Source organism: Saimiri boliviensis, chromosome 2 (assembly GCF_048565385.1).
Source record: "Saimiri boliviensis isolate mSaiBol1 chromosome 2, mSaiBol1.pri, whole genome shotgun sequence".
Classification (NCBI taxonomy): Eukaryota; Metazoa; Chordata; class Mammalia; order Primates; family Cebidae; genus Saimiri; species Saimiri boliviensis.
Genome location: NC_133450.1, coordinates 133,140,354 through 133,162,281, shown reverse-complemented (window position 1 = coordinate 133,162,281; position 21,928 = coordinate 133,140,354). Strand labels below are relative to the sequence as shown.

Sequence of the window (21,928 nt, the reverse complement as noted above, 5' to 3'; positions counted from 1 at the left end):
GCCCGGCCCTGACCCTGCAGCTCTGGAAGAGCAGCCCCAGCCCTGGGATTCCCAGCTGTCTCCACCTGCTGATCAGCACTGAACACAGAGGACTCACCATGGAGTCTGGGCTGAACTGGGTTTTCCTTGTTGCTGTTTTAAAAGGTGATTCACGGAGAACTAGAGATACTGAGTGTGTGTGGACATGAGTGAGGGGAACAGTGGGTCTGTGTGACAGTTAATGACCAGGATGTCTCTGTGTTCGCAGGTGTCCACTGTGAGGTGCAGCTGATGGAGTATGGGGGAGGCTTGGCAAAGCCTGAGGGGGTCCCTAAGAGTCTCCTGTGCGGCCTCTGGATTCACCTTCAGTAGCTACTACATGGAGTGGGTCCGCCAGGCTCCGGGGAAGGGGCTGGAGTGGGTTGGAGAAATTAATCCTAATGGTGGTAGCACAGGCTACGCAGACTCCGTGAAGGGCCGATTCACCATCTCCAGAGACAACGCCAAGAACTCGCTGTATCTGCAGATGAACAGCCTGCGAGCCGAGGACACGGCCGTGTATTACTGTGCGAGAGACACAGTGAGGGGAGGCCCGTGTGGGCCCGGACACAAACTTCCTGCAGGGGCGCACGGGGCCGCCAGGGGGCGCTCGGGACCCACCGAGGATGGGGCGGGCCCCAGGAGCAGGTGCAGGGGGAGGGTCCTTTCTCCACAGCTGGAGAAGTCAGAACTCTGGAGTCTTGCAGGTTGTCATATTTTTATACTGTTATTTAGTATGTATTTATTATCATTGGTATTTAAGTTTTAATAATTTTAAACATTTTGTGCAGTATTTTAAATACATATATATACTTAAGGTTGGGCGCAGTGGCTTACGCCTGTAATCCCAGCACTTTGGGAGGCCAAGGAGGGTGGATGTCATGAGGCTGGGAGTTTGAGACCAGCCTGAACAACATGGAGAAACCCCGTTTCTACTAAAAATGCAAAATTAGCTGGGTGTGGTGGCAAGCCTGTCCTCCCGCTACCTGGGAGAATGAGGCAGGAGAATCGATTGAACCTGGGAGGCGGAGGTTGCAGTGAGCCGAGATCACACCATTGCACTCCAGCCTGGGCAAAAAGAGCGAAACTCAAAATTTATATATATATATATATATATATATATATATGCACACATATATATAATATGCATATGTATACTATGTACATATTCACGGAATAATTAATTCTAATTATTTGCAGTTATTCTTCCAGAGTTTTATCATCTATTACTATCAGCAACTATGGCTGTGAGAACATAAATTTACAACTATAGACATAAGTCTAAATAGGACAAACCTGTTCATAAACGTGTAGTCATTTATATTTAAAATTATAACACAATACATTTTAAAATATATTCTAAATGATCAAACTTATTGATGAACTAAATATAAACTATTGGAGTTCTAGGAAATCAATTAATAATTGATTTCAATAATTTTACATTGTTTATATTAATATCTATTTACTTAAATATTGTATATTGGTCAATTCAAAATAGCTAAGGTAAATTTCTAATGGTCATGACACAAAAAGTAAAAATATTTTGAGGTGATGAATATGCTAATTCGATTTATTTTACTATTCCATATTGTACTAATAAATCACAACATTTCTTTGTACCTCATAAATATATAACAATTTATCTATTTTCAAGACAATGATTTAATGCATCCTGGGTCATAATGTTTTTTCCCTTGTCCAGGTCTGATTGGATCGTCCTGAGAAACCCATCCCATCCACACTCCTGCCTCCTGAAAGCTTCTGAGCGTGGCTCCATGAAGGGCAGAAGTAGGCGTCCCGGGTGAGTCCACAGGATCTGGAGCCTCCCTCTTAAATTAGGGGCTCCCCTCAGAATCACAGGGCTCTTCATTATCCTCACCCTGCTGATGTACCAAACAAGATACATCACACTTCAATTCATCAGGCTTTGCTTTAATTTTCCCTGAAAAATCAAGGTAATAATTTTTATGAATATCATAACCCACTATGAATAGCTCCTTATGTACTAAGTTTTCTTTTGAGGAGTTTATATGTATTACAGTTTCAATTTCTTTAAGAGATGAGTATTAATATCTCCATATTAGGAATTATTTTTCTAAGTCGTTTCTGAAAATTAATTTGCCCAAGGGCCCATATGGCTTCTGTTAGAGATCCAGGATAAAGTTAGAAATGTTAGCAGTAACAGCTGGAAAAATATTGAGAATATATTTAACTTAGTACATGTGCTCTCAAATACTCTTCTTTCCCTACAGGTTATTACAGGTTATGATTTTTACACATGATATTTGTAATTAATACTAATAAGACACTTAAAATATTGTATCAATTATTTAAAGACGTTTGATAATAACAAAATGCATGTTCCACATATTTTTGAACATTCTGATTTCTCTATGAAATGTGTTTATTAACTTATTATTATCAGACATCACCCTTCTGATTTCTGGAATTTAATTCTAGCAGCCATTGTTGAATATATTTTACTAATTCCTATTATATTGTTCACATTTTGAATATGATTTTATTGATAATTGCATTATTTACTAAATTGTAAAATAGTACACTAATTTTAATTTTTTTTTTTTTTTGAGATAGAATTTCGCTCTTGTTACCCAGGCTGGAGTGCAATGGCACGATCTCGGCTCACCACAACCTCCGCCTCCTGGGTTCAGGCAATGCTCCTGCCTCAGCCTCCCGAGTAGCTGGGATTTCAGGCACGCGCCACCATGCCCAGCTAATATTTTGCATTTTTAGTAGAGACGGGGTTTCACCATGTTGACCAGGATGGTCTCGATCTCTTGACCTCGTGATCCACCCTCCTTCGCCTCCCAAAGTGCTGTGATTACAGGCTTGAGCCACCGCGCCCGGCAATTTTTTATTTTTTAAAAAACAAACAACACAAGTGACCTTCTCTGTGCTTCCAGTCAACCCGCCCCCACATTTACACAATGGTTTGATCTCTGCTGCTGAAGGTTCTTTTTTAAAGTTTTGAGCTTCTTATAAATGGACTCAAGCATTATAGACCCCTTTTCTGGTAAGGGGTTACTTTTGTTATTTTTGACGTTTGTTTATGCTATTTCATATGTAAAATTACATGCACATGTTGTCATTTATTCCCTTAATGGAATGCCTTTGATATAAAATCTCAGCGTTTTGACATATATGAAGAGAGAGAGAGAGCGTGAGAGAGAGAGAGAGAGAAATGTTATACCTGGGTCAGTCTCTTGAGCAATAAATGACAATAAGCTGATTCATTTTCCTGTCGATGGACTTTGAATTTGTTCTCAGTTTATTAATATCACAAGCAAAGCTGCTACAAATACTTTATGTTTATATATATCTTTTACATTTTTATTCAGAAAATATGTGGAAGTATGCATTTCCTCATCACAAAACTAAGCTGAATTTATTCATCTTTATGGAATTATAATTGATAATAAAAACTGTATATATTTAAGGTTCACCACTTGATATTTTGTTATAAATTGTTAAATTTTCACTATGGCCCAGGAATTAGAATATCTATTTCCTCACAGTTACCATTTTATTCCTTTTCATTTATTTATTATGTTTGTGTCCAGTGAGAACACCCGATTTCTATCCTTTACCAGAGGTCAGGATAACTACAGTCCATTGCTTTACATTAGACCTCCGGAACCCACTCAGCCTGCACAACTGAAACTTGGTGCCCTTGACAAGCATCACTCCATTTCCCCTCCTCCCAGCCCTGAGAACCACTTTACTACTCTCCATTTCTAAGAATTTGAATATTTTAGATTCCACATAACAATGAAATAACGCAGCATTTGTCTTTCTGTGTCTGGCTTATTCCATTTAGAATAATGTTCTCCAGGCCCATCGATGTTTTTGGAAATATTATAATTTCCTTTTTGTTAAAGGTCAAATAATATTCCACTGTATGTATATACATTTCCATTATACACCCATTTACCTATGGCAATTAACTTTAAAAAATTCTAGGCCATTATGAATAATCTTGAAATAGACCTGTTTTATTAACTTACTGATTTTATTTCTTTTGAATATATAGCCACAAGTGGGATCACCAGATTACATGACAGTTTAACTTTCAATTTCTAAAATAACCTTTACTACCACACCATTGAATAATTCCCTTTTCAGCAGCTTACTGTCAGCATTTCATTGTCTTTTGTCTGTGTAATAATATTCATGTTAAGCAATGTGAGGTGATATCTCACTGTGGTTTTGATTGGAATTCTTCTGAAGATAAGCAATGTTGATCACCTTTCTACGTCCTGCTGACTGTGTATGTCTTCCCAAGAATACAATGTCTATGCACAAGTCTTACCCTCTTAAAAATCAGTTTATTTGTATTTTTTGCTATTGTATGGGCCCTTCATACATTTGGATAGAACCCCTTGTCAGATATACAATTGCACATAACTTATTTTTCTGTGATTTTGGTGTCAAATCCATATAAATCATTTTCCAGATTAATTCCAGAATGCTTCATTTTTTCTCTCTGAGTTTACAGTTTTACATATCATATTATTTTCAAGCCTTGAGTACATTTTAGGTGACTTTTGCATATGATGTGAGATAAGATCTCATTGTCTTTCTGCATACGGATGCCCAGTTTTTACACCATATGTTAGAAAGGCTATCCTTTCCTCGTTGTGTGTTCTTGGAACACAAAATCTGGCAGAGTCACACAAAAGAGGAAAATTTTAGACCAATATTCCTGATGATAGACCTAAAAATCTTCAAGAACATACTGATATATTGAATACACTAGCACATTAGAAAGTTAATACATTATGATCATGTAGGTTTTACACCTTTCATGCAAGGTTAGCTCAACATACACAGATCAATGAAGGAGATTCATCACATAAGCAGAATAAAAACCAAAAATTATATGATTATCTCAATAGATCCTGAGAAACTTTTCATAAGATTCAACATTTTTCATGATAAAAACCCTCAGCAGACTAGACATCAAAGTAACGTAACTTAAAATGATAAGAGGCATGTATGACAAACCCACAGCTAACGTCATATTGAATCAACAAAAGCTCAAATCATTCCCTTCATAACTGAAATTAAACAGGAGTACCCACTCTCATCACTCCTATTTAACATAGTACTGGATGTGCTAGCCAGAGAAATCAGGCCAGAGAAAGAAATAAAAGACATTCACATAATTAAATAACTATTCAAACTATCTCAATTTACTGTTGATAGGATTCCAAACATAGAACACTCAATAGACGCCTCCAAAAGAATCCTAGAATTGATAATCAACTTGAGTAATGTTTCAGGATATACAATGAATATACAAAAATCAGTAGCTTTTTTATACATCAGCAATATTCAGAGTGAGAACAAAATAAAGGACACAATCCCTCTTATAATATCTACAAAAAAACACATACTTAAAAATGCAGTTAACAAAGGAGGTGAAAGATCTCTGCAAGAAGAACGGCAAAACACTGTGAAAATAAATCAGAGAGGAAACAAATAAATGGAAAAACAATTAAATGCTCATGGATTACAAGAAATAGTACTGCAAAATGGCAATATTTCCCTTCAAATTTTACATATTCAACGTTATTACTATCAATCTACCAGCTTTATTCTTCAGAGAAATATTTTTAAAACTATTCTAAAATCTGTTTGTAACTAAAAAAGAGCCAAACTAGCCAAAGTAATCCTAAGCCAAAAGAACAATGACAGAAAGATGACACTGTTGGACTTTAAACTCTACTCTAAAGCCACAGTAACAAAAGCTGTTTGGTACTGATACAAGAACAAACACATAGATCAACGAAATAGAATAGAAAGCTCAAAAATAAAGCTGCACACCTACAACCCTATGTGTTTTGACAACTCCGAAAAACCTTAACAAGCAATGTGTAAAGGGCAACCTAGTCAATAAATGGTGCTGGTATAACTTGCTAGCCATAAGCAGAAGCTGGAAACTTTACTCCCAGCTATCACCATGTGAAAAAGAAAATCAACTCAAAATGGATTATAGCTGTAAGCTAAGATTTCAAACTACAAAAAAATGTAGCAAGACAACCTAGGTATCCTCTTCTCTGCCTTGAGAAAGAATTACTAGCTGTGAGATTTGTTGCTACCTTACTACATCAGAGTGTTTCTCACATCATGTAAGGAATGTTGACCCTGTGAAATTCACTACTTTTTCTATAATTTTATTGTCTTATATCTAAAATTTCTGAAGTTGAAGGGAAGCAAGAGTTTTTCTCAGGCACCAAAGCCTATATCATAATTAACAGATGGAGGTTAAACTCCAACTCTTTGAATGGAGAAATATCAACAAAATTTGGTGTAATTATACTGTTTTAGATAAACATCCTTCTCTCATGAATTTTATTTATTAGTTTATTAATAAGAGTCTGTTTTTATAAATATTTACTTAATACTTTAATTGAAATTTTCCAACTCTTTGGAAATTGTGAGCTTTTTCCAGTTGTCTCCATCATTTTGCAATATCTCATTTGCGTGTGTGTGTGTGTGTGTGTGTGTGTGTGTGTGTTTGCTTTTTAAGTTTTTAAATATTTATGTGGGGTACAAGTACACTTATGTTACATAAATGCATTGCATAGTGATAAAGTCTGAATTTTTAAAGTAAGCTCAACAGATATACTATCTTGGAACCATTAAGTGATTAGTGATCTCATTTTCCAAATTGTATGAGTTTCTCATGTCTATTATTCAACTCTCTGTGTCTATGTGTACCCATTTTTTAGCTCCAACTTATATATGAGAAAAATCCATATTTGACTTTCTGTTTATGAGTTATTAGACTTAAGAAAATGACCTACAGTTCTATCCATATTGCTGTCAAAGACATAATTTCCTGCTTTTAATGAATAAATTATTTTTCAGTGTGTGAATACCACATTCTTTTTATTCAGTTATCCATTGCTAGACACTTAGATTAACTCTGTATCTTTGTGACTGTAAATATTGCTGCAATAAACATATGAGTACATATGTTTTTTGATACAATGATTTATTTGGGAGGTACATATCATGTAGTGTTATTGCTGATAGAATGATAGATCTATTTGCAGTGGTTTTAGAAGCCTATACAATTTTTTCCAAATAAGTTACACTAATTTACATTATCAGCAACAGTTTATAAATGTGTTTTCTCTGAACTCTCACCAACATGTCTAACTTTTTAACTTTCTAATAAAAGTCATTCTGACTGGTGTAAAGTTGTGTCTCACTGTTATTTTAATATTCATTTATCTGATGATTAGTGTTGTTCAGCATTTTATTGACATATGCTTGGTCATTTGAATGTCTTCTTCACAAATGTCTGTGGGTGCCTTTTCCCACTATTTAACTGTGTAATTTATTCATTTGTTGTTGTTTCTGAGTTGTTTGTGTTCTTGGTAGATTCTAGATGTTAGTTCTTAATTGCACAGTTATGGAATAAATCTAAAAATCAATTGCAAAAAAGTTGTTGAAACTATAAAAGAATGAGGCAATTAAGCAGCAAAAGTTTGACCAATCATTGGCTCAACAATAAAATTAAGTTATTATTTTTTAAAAATACAAAGAGAAATGAAGACACGGCATACCAAACCCTCTGGGATACAGCAAAAGCAGTGCTAAGAAAAAAGCTTATAGTTCTAAATGACTACCTAAATATAAAGATGACAAACTAGCTCTCTATTGATTTACTTCAAGGAAATAACAATTAGAACAAACCAAACCCAGAGCTAGAAGAAGAAAATAAATATCATAGCAAAATTAAATTATATTGAAGCAAAAAAAAAAAATGTAAAGAATCAACCAGAAAACAGGTGTTTACTTTCAAAGATGAAGACAATTGGTAGATCCCTAACGAAGTCAACCAGGAAAAGATAAATATTTAAATAAGCACAAGCAGAAATGATAAAGGTGATATTACAACTGATGCCACAGAAATACAAAAGATTAGCAAAACATACTGAGCATCTCTATGCTCACAAACTAGAAAATCTAGAGGAAGTCTATACATTTCTGGAAATATTCAACCCTCCCAAGTTGAACCAGGAAGGAATAAAATCCTAAATAGGTCAATAAGAGTAATAAGATTGAATCAGAAATTGAAAATCTTCCAACCGTCAAAGCCCAGAACCAGATAAACTGACAGTCTAATTATACCAGATGTACCATTGTTACTGGAACTATTTCAATAGATTAAGGAGAAGATTCTTCCCCAGCTTGGTCTACAAAAACTCATATCACCTGATATCAATTTAGGCAAGGATACAACAACAACAACAACAACAACAACAACAACAACGAAAAGCTAAAGGGAGATGTCCCCAATGAACCTAGATGTAAAATCATAAACAAGGACTAGCTAACTGAAACCAACAGCACAATAAAAAGATCATACATCATGATGAACTGGGTTTTACTCCAGGGATGCAAAGACTAGATAAAAGAAACACATCAATAAATATGATTCACTATATAAACATAATTTTAAAAAATAAGACCATCTCAATGGATGCAAAAAATTATTCAGTAAAATTCAATACCCCTCCTGAAAAAAAACCCTCGATAAGCGGAGCAGCAAAGAAACAGACCTCAAAATATTAAAAGCCACATACAACAACCAACAAAACTCTTAAGGATCTTAAATAATAAATAAAACAGTAAAACAGGGATCTTCTTAAATTTCGTAAAAACATATGCAACTAATTTATTCCATGGACTGCTAGTGACTTAGTAGTGAAGACATGAATGACTGGAAAAAAAGCCACATACAACAAAATCTCACATCATACGAAATGAGAAAAAGTTGCAAAAATATTCCTGAAGAACATGTACTGGAATGCACACTTTCACCAATCCTATGCGAAGTATTACTGAAACTCCAGGAAAGAAAAAAAGAAATGTGTGTTTCAAGTTCCAAGCTAAGGAATCCCGGAGGGCCATACCCAGGAACTCACTTTTTATCTATGAATAACATCCAAACCCCTGCCTATCCCTTGGGAAAGAGGATTTACGGGTGATTGAGGCTCTTTGTTTTGGGTTAAATGGAAGTTGTTAGCTGGAGGGTGTTATGTGAAAATTACTACATAAGCTAAATACTTTTTGTCAAATGGTCATTGTTTTCTTGTCCAGCCTGCTGTACTTGAACCACACTGTGCGAGAGCACTCAGTAAACTCTGTGTCCTGTTCACTGGTCTGGGTTTATTTCTTTGGCCTGTTGTACATGATGCCAGACCTATTGGAGTCAATATTGGTCTGGCATGGCATCCAGTGAACCTGGCAAAAGGTAAAAAAAATGTGATGAAGACCCACAGAGTGGACTTTAAAGAGAGGAGACCCCTGCAGAAATCCCGGGCAGGCTGTGAATTTCTATGTGTGGCCCAACAGCTGCTGTCCCTGATGGATGGGACCCATGGCATGAGGATGGGGATGCTGCCAAAATGCCAAGCGTTCTGGAAGAACCACTTCAGAGGGTGCATCTTTCAAAGTGCAAGTCAGACGCCCAAGCTGTTGCATTTGCAGGTGGTTGGTCACTCCTGACTGCACTCTGAGCAGCCACTGAGGCAGAGCTCACTGTGTGGGCTACCATGAGTCAGTCACAAGAAGAGCAACTCCTAGAGAGGCATGCCAGACTAGCTCAGACTAATCAGATCTTTCTGTCCTGGGTGTAAGCAGAATGGTCCACTGGGGGCGGTGGCTTGTTCAGAGCACATTTGAAGGATTTCTGACCATCACATGAATTAGGTAAGGCTATGATGACTAAATTTTTCTGGGACCATAAGACCTAGGATCCCATGAAGAGCTCTAGGCTGGGTGTGGTGGCTCACACATGTAATCTCGGCACTTTGGGAGGTCAAGTTGGATGGATTGCCTGAGCTCAGGAGTTTGTGACCATCCTGAGCAACATGGTGAAACCCCGTCTCTACTAAAATACAAAAAAAAAAAAAAATAGCTGTGCGTGGTGCCATAGTGCCTGTAGTCCAGCTACTTGTGAGACTTAGGCAGAAGAATTGCTTGAACTCAGGAGGCAGAGGTTTCAGTGAGCCAAAATCACACCACTGCACTCCAGCCTGGTCGAAAGAGTGAGACTTCATCTCAAAAATAAAATAAAGAGCTCTAATGGGGAGGTGGATGAAGACTGATGTAAGCTCATGGGGGTTTTGGTCCTCTCCACACATCTGGTGGCCACCACCAGGATAAAAATTGGCCAACTGTTCCTGCAGAGGCTAGCCTCACTAGACATTTTCCACTGGAAATAAGGAGGCACACCACAATGTCAGATTTCCCCACTGTGGAATTGCTGAAACTTACAATGGGTTCAGACAGAACTAGAGAGAGCTGATCATAAGGTGGTTTCTCCATCTGTGAGGCATAGGGAGGAGGGCATTATACTCCCTGAACTCAAGACTAGTAAAATGGCACCCATCACAAACCATCATGGCCTGAGGCAGCACCTCAATGGTGTCAGTAATCCCCCTCCTTAGCTGGGAGTTTGCAGGCTGCAAGGGGCACTGGTGAAATGGGGCAGATGTCCACTTTATTAGTTTGTCCTCTCATTGCCAGAAAGAAAGAACTGAAACTGAGTGATTTATGGAGAAAAGAGGTTGGATTTACTCATAATTCTGCCGGCTGTAGAGGAAGCATGATAATGGAATCTGTTCAGCTTCTGGGGGGACCACAGGGAAGTTACAGAGACAGCAAAAGGCAAAGGGGGAGCATAGACTTTATATGGTTGGAGCAGGAGCAAAGAAAGAGTGAGGGTGGAGGTGCTACACACTGTTAAACAGCCAAATCTCATGAGACGCCATTTACTATTACGGCAAGGGGATGATGTTAAACCATTTATTATAAATCTGCTCCCATGATACAACCACAGGGCCCTACCTCCAACGTTAGGGAAGCAAAATCACAAAAGGTTGTGACACGTGGGACATCCTGAAAACTCACTAGGCATGTCCCACATCTCCCGGGAGCTGTCTAGGGGAACAGTCTCTTCAGTGTTTAGAGGCACAGGCACAGGTAATGGGGCTGACACTGTACAGATGTGTGATATTGGACACACTGCACAACCGCTCTGTGCTATGTGTAATTTATCTTCTCTAAAACTCTGACACTGACACTTGCATTAAAGATATTCTCCAAATATATAAAAGTAAAATAAGATGATGATTGCTAAATAATTATCAAGGCACAATCAGATAATCTGAAGTTACATTTTCCTGAGAGACAGGATTACCTCCAGTGTTTTCCAGGACACTCTCATCTGCTCTGGGCCCTGCCCTTTCCTCAGCTGTGCCACCCAGAGCCTGCTTTGTAGCAGGAGACATGCAAATAGGGCCCTCCCTCTGCTCATCAAAACCAGCCCAACCCTGACCCTGCAGCTCTGGGAGAGGAGCCCAGCCCCAGAATTACTGGCTGTTTCTATTCAGTGATCAGCACTGAACACAGAGAACTCACCATGGAGTTTGGGCTGAGCTGGGTTTTCCTTGTTGCTATTTTTAAAGGTGATTTATGGAGAAATAGAGATACTGAGTGCGAGTGGACATAAGCGAGGGGAACAGTGTATATGTGTGGCAGTTAATGACAAGGGTGTCTCTGTGTTTGCAGATGTCCAGTGTGAGGTGCAGCTGGTGGAGTCTGGGGGAGGCTTGGCTCAGCCTGCGGGGTCCCTAAGACTGTCCTGTGCGGCCTCTGGATTCACCTTCAGCAGCTATGAAATGCACTGGGTCCGCCAGGCTCCAGGGAAGGGGCTGGAGTGGGTAGGTTTAATTAGAAACAAAGCTAACAGTTACACGACAGAATACGCCGCGTCTGTGAAAGGCCGATTCACCATCTCAAGAGATGATTCAAAGAACACGCTGTATCTGCAAATGAGCAGCCTGAAAACCGAGGACACGGCCTTGTATTACTGTGCGAAAGACACACTGAGGGGAGGCCCGTGTGGGCCCGGACACAAACCTCCTGCAGGGACACTCAGGGGAATCAGCTGCAGGGGGTGCTCAGGAGCCAATGATCAGAGTCAACGCCAGAGGCAGGTGCAGATGGAGGCTGATTTCCTGTCAGGATGTGGGTCTTCATCCTCCTCTCACTTCTCTAGTGAATCTCTCTAAGTTTAGAATTCTGTGTTTCCTAATGTCATCTCTACGTATTTTTTAAAAGATCATTTTAGCATGTGGACTTATTTTCACATGCAGCAAATGCAGATGATGCTTACAGAGATGAAAAGTCCTCAACCGTGGTCACCAGCATCAGAGTCCTGAGTACGCTCAGCAGCGCCTGGCGAGTCTTCTCCAATCAGACCCAGGACAGAAACCTCAGGGAGATTCCCGGACTAGAACCGCCGTTAGAAATTTTGGCCTCAGACAATGGAGAGGCTGGGCCGGGTTCGGTGTCGTGTAGAACCTCATAGTTTTCACGTCAGACCCTTCTCCTGACACTAAAGCCAATCGCATCAGCAGGGACCCGGGGCTCCCTTGCTCCCACTCTCTGTCCTTCCTTTGCAGTGCTCGTTCTCCCTTTTTTATTTGCTTTTCCTGCTTCCTGAAAAAGTAACAGATGGTCTCCAGGGTCTACATTCCGGACCTCAAGGTATTTTCTTGGAGCGCAAGTGAGGCTCAGGCTGTGGCTCCTGCAACCACGTGGGAGAGGCTGATGGAGCTTCCTTCTCCCCCATTTGCTCAGGACCCTACACTGTGTTGTGTGTAGACTCACCTGGGACAGCAATTGGTCGTTAATAATGAAGGGGATGAACTTATTTGATCAAAATGGGGTGTGTATGTGGAATGAACCCTGTTCTATGCAACATGTCAGAGTCATCTGCTTCAAAAGAGCTTATGAAAGTTAGAAAGAGTTAGAAAGAGGTAGAAAGAGCTTGTGAAATGTATTAGAATCAACATGGAGCCACGTGCGTTAAAACCCCAATGAATGAAGAAAGGGCATGAAGCACGGTCTAACATTCATATTCCTGATAGCAAAAACTGTCATAAATAGACTCTGCACAGCCACAACCTTGCACAGGGGCCTCCCCAACCTTAAAACAATTTCTTCTCCAACAACTGCCCGTTCCACCTCACACCAATGTCACCTCTGTATTGATCCTTCTAGCCCAGGATAATTGTCTCAAAACAGCTGATGTAACCCTCCTCATTTTTCCTGAATTATGTATCTTTCTTTTACCAACCTGAATGCATCCATACATATTTCAATTTCAATACCAATCCTTAAATAAATTTTATTGTATTTTAGAGTCCCTCTCTGTTTATTATTCAGGGTTGACAAGCTACAGATGGACAGGCCACATTTCTGTGATACATAGAGGATGACAGTTTGTGGAGGTGGCTAGGAACATCCAATGTCCATAGGATCATCTGTCAGTAAGCACATGCTGGAAGTGCCATAGGGAGGTGAAGCTGCTGAATCACCATGGAATTACATTTTCTCCAGTTCTGCTCTGGTGGAATCAGGCCCACAAATTTTATCAATGACAAACTACCTAACCTAGACTTAGCTGATGACAGTTTTAATAACATCTATTAAATAAACTCACATCATATATAATATGCATATATATAAAAAAATGTATAAAATATGTATTTTTAATATATATATTAAATATATATATACACACACACACACATATATATGAGAGAAAGAGAGAGACAGAGTCTCACTCTGTCACCCAGGCTAGAGTGCAATGGTGTGATCTTGGCTCACTGCATCCTCCACCTCCCAGGGTAAATCAGTTCTCCCGTCTCAGCTTCCTGAGTAGCTGGAACTACAGGTGGACACCACCACATCCAGCTAATTTTTGTATTTTTAATAGAGACAGGGTTTCTCCATATTGGTCAGGCTGATGTCAAATTGCTGACCTCAGGTGATTCACCGGCCTCAGTCTCCCAAAGTGCTAGGATTACAGGCATGAGCCACCTTGCCCGGCTAACACCACCTATATTAGTGTTGGGTTGAATAATTACGAAGTCTGCCCTTACCAAGTGCACCATAACACTTACCACTACCCAGAGGGAAAAGTCTTTAACATGAGCTCTATGTTCTTACGTTTGTTACGGTGTAAAACTGACCACTTTACAATTAGGCAATTATGATTTTGCTAATGAGTTGTTTTGGATTTTGACACATTTTCAGATTCATGGCATGCTATTACATTCTCCCATTCTGTAGGCTGGAGTTGTTTCCATGGTTTGCGGAATCTTTCTGTTGTGATGCATTTCCACCCATTCTCTTCTGCATTTGTTGTCTGTGCCTTCAATTTGAAATACAGAAAATTGTTCTTAATATTATTTTCTGTGTGGTGGAAATTTTACAATTGCAAACCATACGTTTAACTATTTAATGTGATTTTTGTGTTCATTCTAAACTAAAATTCTTAATTCTTTGCATGTGTAGATGCAGTTTAACACCCTCTTAGGGAGAAACCTTGATTTCCACATTTTATATTGTTGGCTCACATACTGAAAATCAGTTTGCCGTTGACATATCCTTTTATTTCTGAGCTCTCTCTATATATATTAATGCCAGTGCCATCTGTTTTTATTTATGCATCAAAACATGCATATTGTGAGTTTCAGTGTGTTTTTCAGAACCGGTGATGCCGACAGCCGTGTTCTCGGCACACTCCTGGCCTGGGGAAGCGCTCGCAGACCCTCCCCTCGCCTGTGCCGTCTCTGCATCCCCATCACAGCCAGTGCTTCCTGCTGGTTGTGATGCAACGTGGCGTCATTCTAGTTTCCATAATGGATATTTGCTTTTTTCTTTGTTTGTATTTAGTTTCAAATTTCTATGTCAGGTCTCTAGAATACAGAAATTACTTAGAAGTGTGTTTTCTTCTTGTTCATTTTCATGGAGCTTCTTGAAGATTTAAAATCCTCCTTTGCATGCAGCATCTTTTACAATTATGCACCACTGTACAGTATCTGTGTTTATTTAATTAAGTGCAATAACTTCTGCCTTTGGGGCTGAATTTACATCGGTAGGGCAATACGCCTTAAATAAAAGTTTGTACTAGTAATATAAATTATTAGTTAATAACTACCATTTTATTATTTAGGTGTTACTCATCAAGAATTAATGTTAAGTCAAGGGTCAAAATGGGAATATCATGTAAGGGATATAGAAAATATTTTGCTAATATAGAGGAAATTGACATGAGCACACTCTTATTATCCATCCATATCTCCTGCCTATCACGTTATTAACCACGTGGTAACTCTGACTGTACTTGGGACTTGTTCTAATTTTAAAATTAGCTACTTATTTATCTTAATGCCTCTAGATTATTATGTGTGATTATTTCAGCAGAGAGGGAAGAGAGACAGCCTAGGCTGACCAAACATTGAGGAAAATCACAACATAATGAAGCAAGAAGGCTGGATTTGAGTGGCTCCGGGATTGAATAGTTTGACAGCTCATATGCCCCGGCAGTTTCTTTTCTCAGTTTTCCACACTGATGCATCCAGAAAGTCAGCTTCACCCCTCAGGTGACTCCCATGATGTCGTGACATGGAGACAACATTCCCAAGAGTAACCAATGTATTAAATATCCCTGGAAGTGGGGAAGAGACATGTTTGCAATTCTCCTCTGAAGGACCAGGAGCACCTCAACAGACCATCTCCCCTGCCCCCATGACTAGAATTTCACCACATGCCCAATGGACACTCATCCCTGAAGGGGATAATAAGATTCCATTGCCATGGCTGGCAATTTCATCATATAAATTACTATCAACAGATATAAAGGTTTTAAAAACTAACAGAATTCTGTTCTTCTATGTCCACCATGGATTACAGATCCCCCAATACCTTCTTTGTCTTTTCTGCTTGACTTTGTCTCTTCACCATGTTCTATCTTCCCAAGAATCTCTTTCTACTCCCTCAGGTGCGTTCAAGTGTTTTACTTTACTGATGATTTTTTTTAATGGTAAAAGGCATTAGACTAAACAGTTAATATTCCTGCGTCCGTATTCCTAAAAAGACATTGTGACCCTGAGTCTGGGCGTGACCTTGCGCGTGTTCCTGCCCCTTCCCCATATGAGAAGTTGGTCTGTGTGTTCCTGCCCCTTCCCCTGGGGTACAGTCCTCCCGTTTTCCCCAGACATTTCCTCCCTCAGTTCCAGTGTTCTCCATTGGTGTCATCACCCTCCAGATCTGCTGCCCTGTACTGCAGACTAGGGCTCTGATTTCATAAGACAGAGAGGGGGCTGAGCTGCCATGGGTTTTGTCCAGCTGCTCTGTCAATGTCCTTATGGTATTGTTAACACAAGTAAGGTGAGATATGCGTCAGAACGAAGGACTGTCACGGGAACGACTGGCTGTCTCAGAACGGTGGCTGCCCTTACCTCAACGAAGTGACAGTCCTGGATCGAATTGCTGCACTGGCTGCGAAACTCTGGAGCCAGGTGTGCTGCTAGCTGGGTGGGGCAGAACTGAAAGAAAAATCAAAAAGGCAGTAGTGCAACGGAAATTCATAAAGCCCCAACTCCCTGGGACAGAGCACCTGGAAACAAAATGTGCTTTATGAGTTCAGCTGCAGCAGACATAAACATACCTGCCCAGCGGCTCTGAACAAACAACGGAGCTCACAGCTCAGGACCTAAGACCCAATAAAAGATAGACTGTCTCCTCAAGTAGCTCCCTGACCCCCATAGATCCAAAGACTCACCTCATAAAGGAGAGAACAGACTGACAGTTGGCGAGCATCCTTCTGGGACAAAGATAGCGGAAGAGGAAACTGGCAGCAACCCTTACTGTTCTGCAGCTGCTGCAGGTGATCCACAGGCAGGCAGGGCCTGGAGAGGACCTCAGCAGTCTACAGCAGAGGGGCCAGGCTGTTAGAAGGAAAGCTTAAAAAAAAAAAAAAAAAAAGTAACTTCAGCATCCATGAACTAGAAGCTCACTCAGAGACCCAATCTGAAAGACAGTAACTACAAAGACAACAGGTGAATAAACCCACAAAAATGGGAAAAAACCAGCGCAAAAGGATGAAAACTCCCGAAACCAGAACACCTCTCCTCCTAAAAGGGGTCACAACTCCTCACCAGCAAGGGAACCAGACCGGATGGAGAAGGAGGGTGATGAAATGACAGAATCAGACTTCAGAAGGTGGGTAGTAAGAAACTACAGTGAGCTAAAAGAACATGTTCTAACCCAACGCAAAGAAACTAGGAACCTTGAAAAAAGATTGGACGAAATGCTAACAAGAATGGACAGCATAGAGAGGAATATAAGTGAATTGATGGAGCTGAAAAACACACAACACGAGAACTTCATGAAACATGCACAAGCTTCAATAGTGGAATTGACCAAGCAGAAGAAGGGATATCAGAGGTCGAAGATCAACTCAATGAAATAAAAAGAGAAGGCAAGAACAGAGAAGAAAGCGCAAAAAGGAATGAAAAAAATCTTCAAGAAATGTGTGACTCTGTGAAAAGACCTAATCTAGGTTTGATAGGTGTACCTGAATGTGATGAAGAGAATGAATCCAAGCTGGAAAATACTCTTCAGGATATTATCCAGGAAAACTTCCCCAACCTAGCAAGGCAGGGCAATATTCAAATACAGGAAATACAGAGAACACCACAAAGATATTCCTCAAGAAGAGCAACCCCAAGGCACATAATTGTCAGATTCACCAGGGTTGTAATTAAAAAGAAAATGCTAAGGGCAGCCAGAGAGAAAGGTCGGGTTACCCACAAAGGAAGCCCATTAGACTCACAGCAGATCTCTCAGCAGAAACCCTACAAGCCAGAAGAGATTGGGGGCCAATATTCAACACCCTTAAAGAAAAGAACTTTCAACCCAGAATCTCCTATCCAGCCAAACTAAGCTTCATAAGTGAAGGAAAAATAAAATCCTTTGTGAACAAGCAAGTACTCAGAGATTTCATCACCACCAAACCTGCTCTACAAGAACTCCTGAAAGAGGCTCTACACATATGAAGGAACAACCAGTACCAGCCACTCCAAAAACACACCAAATGGTAAAAGAGCATCAACACAATCAAGAAGCTGCATCAACTAACCAACAAAACAGCCAGGTAGCATCAAAATGACAGTATCAAATTCACACATAACAATACTATCCCTAAATGTCAATGGACTAAATGCCCCAATCAAAAGACACAGACTGGCAAATTGGATAAAAAGACAAAACCCATCAATGTACTGTATCCAGGAAACCTATCTTACATGCAAAGGCTCAGAACAAACGGATGAAGGATGATCTACCAAGCAAATGGAAAGCAGAAAAAAGCAGGAGTTGCAATATTCATCTCTGATAAAATAGACTTTAAAGCAACAAAGATCAAAAGAGACAAAGAAGGACATTACATAATGGTAAAAGGATCACTGCAGCAAGAAGAGCTAACGATCCTAAATATATACACACCCAATACAGGAGCACCCAGATACATAAGGCAAGTTCTTAAGGACTTACAAAGAGACTTAGACTCCCACACAATAATAGTGGGAGACTTTAACACCCCATTGTCAATATTAGACAGATCAACCAGACAGAAAAACAACAAGGATATCCAAGACCTGAACTCAGACCTGGAACAAGCAAACCTAATAGACATTTACAAAACTCTCCACCCCAAATCCACAGAATATACATTCTTCTCAGCACTGCATCACACCTACTCTAAAATTGACCACATAATTGGCAATAAATCACTCCTCAGCAAATGCAAAAGAACAGAAATCATAACAAACAGTCTCTCAGACCACAGGACAATCGAGTTAGAACTCAGAATGCAGAAACTAACTCAGAACCGCACAACTTCATGGAAACTGAACAACTTGCTCTTGAATGTTGACTGGATAAACAATGAAATGAAGGCAGAAATAAAGATGTTCTTCGAAACCAACGAGAACGAAACACAACATACCAGAATCTCTGGGAAACATTTAAAGCAGTCTCTAAAGGAAAATATATAGCAATGAGTGCCCACATGAGAAGAAAGGAGAGATCTAAAATTGACACCCTATCATCAAAATTAAAGAGCTAGAGGAGCAAGATCAAAAAAACTCAAAACCTAGCAGAAGACAGGAAATAACTAAGATCAGAGCAGAACTGAAGGAAATAGAGACACAAAAAACTCTTCAAAAAATCAATAAGTCCAGGAGCTGGTTTTTCAAAAAGATCAACAAAGTAGACAGACCACTAGCCAGATTAATAAAAAAGAAAAGAGAGAATAACCAAATTGATGCAATAAAAAACGATAAAGGAGATATCACCACAGATTCCACAGAAATCCAAACCATCATCAGAGATTGTTACAAACAACTCTATGCACATGAACTAGTAAACCTGGAAGAAATGGATAAATTCCTGGGCACCTGCATCCTCCCAAGCCTAAACCTGGAAGAAGCCGAAACCCTGAATAGACCAATAGCAAGATCTGAAGTCGAGGCAGCAATAAAGAGCCTACCACCCAAAAAAAGCCCAGGTCCAGTTGGGTTCACAGCCGAATTCTACCAGACATACAAAGAGGAGCTGATACCATTCCTTCTGAAACTATTCCAGACAATCCAAAAAGAGGGAATCCTTCCCAAATCATTTTATGAGACAAATACCATCCTGATACCAAAACCCGGCAGAGACTCAACAAGAAAAGAAAATTTCAGGCCAATATCCATGATGAACATAGATGCAAAAATCTTCAATAAAATACTGGCAAACCTATTGCAACAGCATATCAAAAAGCTCATCCACCATGATCAAGTAGGATTCATCCCGGGGATGCAAGGCTGGTTCAACATATGCAAGTCCGTAAACGTAATTCACCACATAAACAGAACCAAAGACAAAACCACATGATTATCTCAATTGATGCAGAGAAGGCTTTTGACAAAATTCAACAGCCCCTTATGCTAAAAACCCTCAATAAACTAGGTATTGACGGAACGTATCTCAAAACTATAAAAGCTATTTACGACAAACCAACAGCCAATATCATACTGAATGGGCAAAAACTGGAAGCATTCCCTTTGAAATCTGGCACTAGACAAGGATGCCCTCTCTCACCACTTCTATTCAATATAGTATTGGAAGATCTAGCCAGAGCAATCAGGCAAGAGAAAGAAATAAAGGGTATTCAAATTGGAAAGGAGGAAATCAAATTGTCTCTATTTACAGATGACATGATTGTATATCTAGAAGACCCCATCATCTCGGCCCAAAATCTCCTGAAACTGATAAACAACTTCAGCAAAGTCTCAGGATACAAAATCAACGTGCAAAAATTACAAGCATTCCATACACCAGTAACAGACTTAAAGAGAGCCAAATCAAGAACGAACTGCCATTCACAATTGCTACAAAGAGAATAAAATACCTAGGAATACAACTAACAAGGAACGTAAAGGACCTCTTCAAGGAGAACTACAAGCCACTGCTCAACGAAATAAGAGAGGATACAAACAGATGGAGAAACATTCCATGTTCATGCTTAGGAAGAATCAACATCATGAAAATGGCCATACTGACCAAAGTAATTTACAAATTCAACGCTATTCCCATCAAGTTACCAATGACCTTCTTCACAGAACTGGAAAAAAAAAACACCTTAAACTTCATATGGAACCAAAAGAGAGCCCGCATAGCCAAATCAATTCTAAGCAAAAAGAACAAAGCAGGAGGCATCACACTACCGGACTTCTAACTATACTACAAGGCTACAGTAATCAAAACAGCATGGTACTGGTACCAAAACAGAGATATAGACCAATGGAACAGAATGGAGGCCTCAGAGGAAATACAACATACCCACAACCATCTGATCTTCGACAAACCTGACAAAAACAAGCAACGGGGAAAGGATTCCCTGTTTAATAAATGGTGTTGGGAAAACTGGCTAGCCATGTGCAGAAAGCAGAAACAGGACCCTTTCCTGACACCTTACACCAAAATTAACTCCAGATTGATTAAAGACTTAAACATCAGACCTAACACCATAAAAACCCTAGAAGAAAATCTAGGCAAAACCATTCAGGACATAGGTGTAGGCAAGGACTTCATGACCAAAACGCCAAAAGCAATGGCAACAAAAGCCAAAATAGACAAATGGGACCTAATCAAACTCCACAGCATCTGCAAGGCAAAATAAACAGTCAGTAGAGTGAATCAGCAACCAACAAATGGGAAAAAAAATTTGCAGTCTACCCATCTGACAAGGGGCTGATATCCAGAATTTACAAAGAACTAAAACAGATCTACAAGAAAAAAACAAACAAGTCCATTCAAAAATGGGCAAAGGATATGAGTAGATACTTTACAAAAGAAGACGTACAGGAGGCCAACAAACATATGAAAAAATGCTCATCATCACCGGTCATTAGAGAAACGCAAATCAAAACCACATTGAGATACCATCTCACACCAGTTAGAATGGCAATCATTAAAAAATCTGGAAACAACAGATGCTGGAGAGGATGTGGAGAAGTAGGAAGACTTTTACACTGTTGAAGGGAATGTAAATTAATTCAACCATTGTGGAAGACAGTGTGACGATTCCTCAATGACCTAAAAATAGAAATCCCATTTGACCCAGCAATCCCATTACTGGGTATATATCCAAAGTATTATGAATCATTCTACTATAAGGACACATGCACATGAATGTTCATTGTAGCACTGTTCACAATAGTAAAGACCTGGAACCAACCCAAATGCCCAACGATGATAGACTGGATAGGGAAAATGTGGTACATAAACACCATGGAATATTACGCAGCCATCAAAAACGATGAGTTCACGTCCTTTGTAGGGACATAGATGAACCTGGAAACCACCATTCTCAGCAAACTGACACAAGAGCAGAAAATCAAACACCACATGTTCTCTCTCATAGGCGGGTGTTGATCAATGAGAACACATGGACACAGGG

The 21,928-nt window shown here is 39.6% G+C and overlaps 1 protein-coding gene and 2 gene segments (V, D, J or C); all 3 read left to right on the top strand.

Annotated features, from left to right (window-relative positions):
• The window catches only part of LOC101036630 (immunoglobulin heavy variable 3-74-like), a 79,861-nt gene that overhangs the window by 8,749 nt on the left and 49,184 nt on the right, over positions 1-21,928 (top strand).
• On the top strand, positions 268-2,603 carry LOC141582493 (immunoglobulin heavy variable 3-74-like). The segment is given in 2 exon segments: positions 268-725; positions 1,724-2,603. Coding segments are annotated over 2 exon segments (468 nt in total).
• On the top strand, positions 11,420-14,748 carry LOC141583432 (uncharacterized). Its single transcript, XM_074392583.1, has 4 exons — positions 11,420-11,531; positions 11,635-12,093; positions 12,222-12,369; positions 14,625-14,748. Exons 1-4 carry the CDS (start codon positions 11,486-11,488, stop codon positions 14,746-14,748), a joined length of 777 nt encoding a protein of 258 aa, XP_074248684.1. The 5' UTR covers positions 11,420-11,485.

Coding starts and splice junctions, on each gene's coding strand:
- LOC141583432 (XM_074392583.1), top strand. CDS start 11,486: ATGGAGTTTGGGCTGAGCTGGGTTTTCCTTGTTGCTATTTTTAAAG. Junction 11,532..11,634: donor CCTTGTTGCTATTTTTAAAG/GTGATTTATGGA, acceptor CTGTGTTTGCAG/ATGTCCAGTGTGAGGTGCAG. Junction 12,370..14,624: donor ATTCCCGGACTAGAACCGCC/GTTAGAAATTTT, acceptor TGTGTTTTTCAG/AACCGGTGATGCCGACAGCC.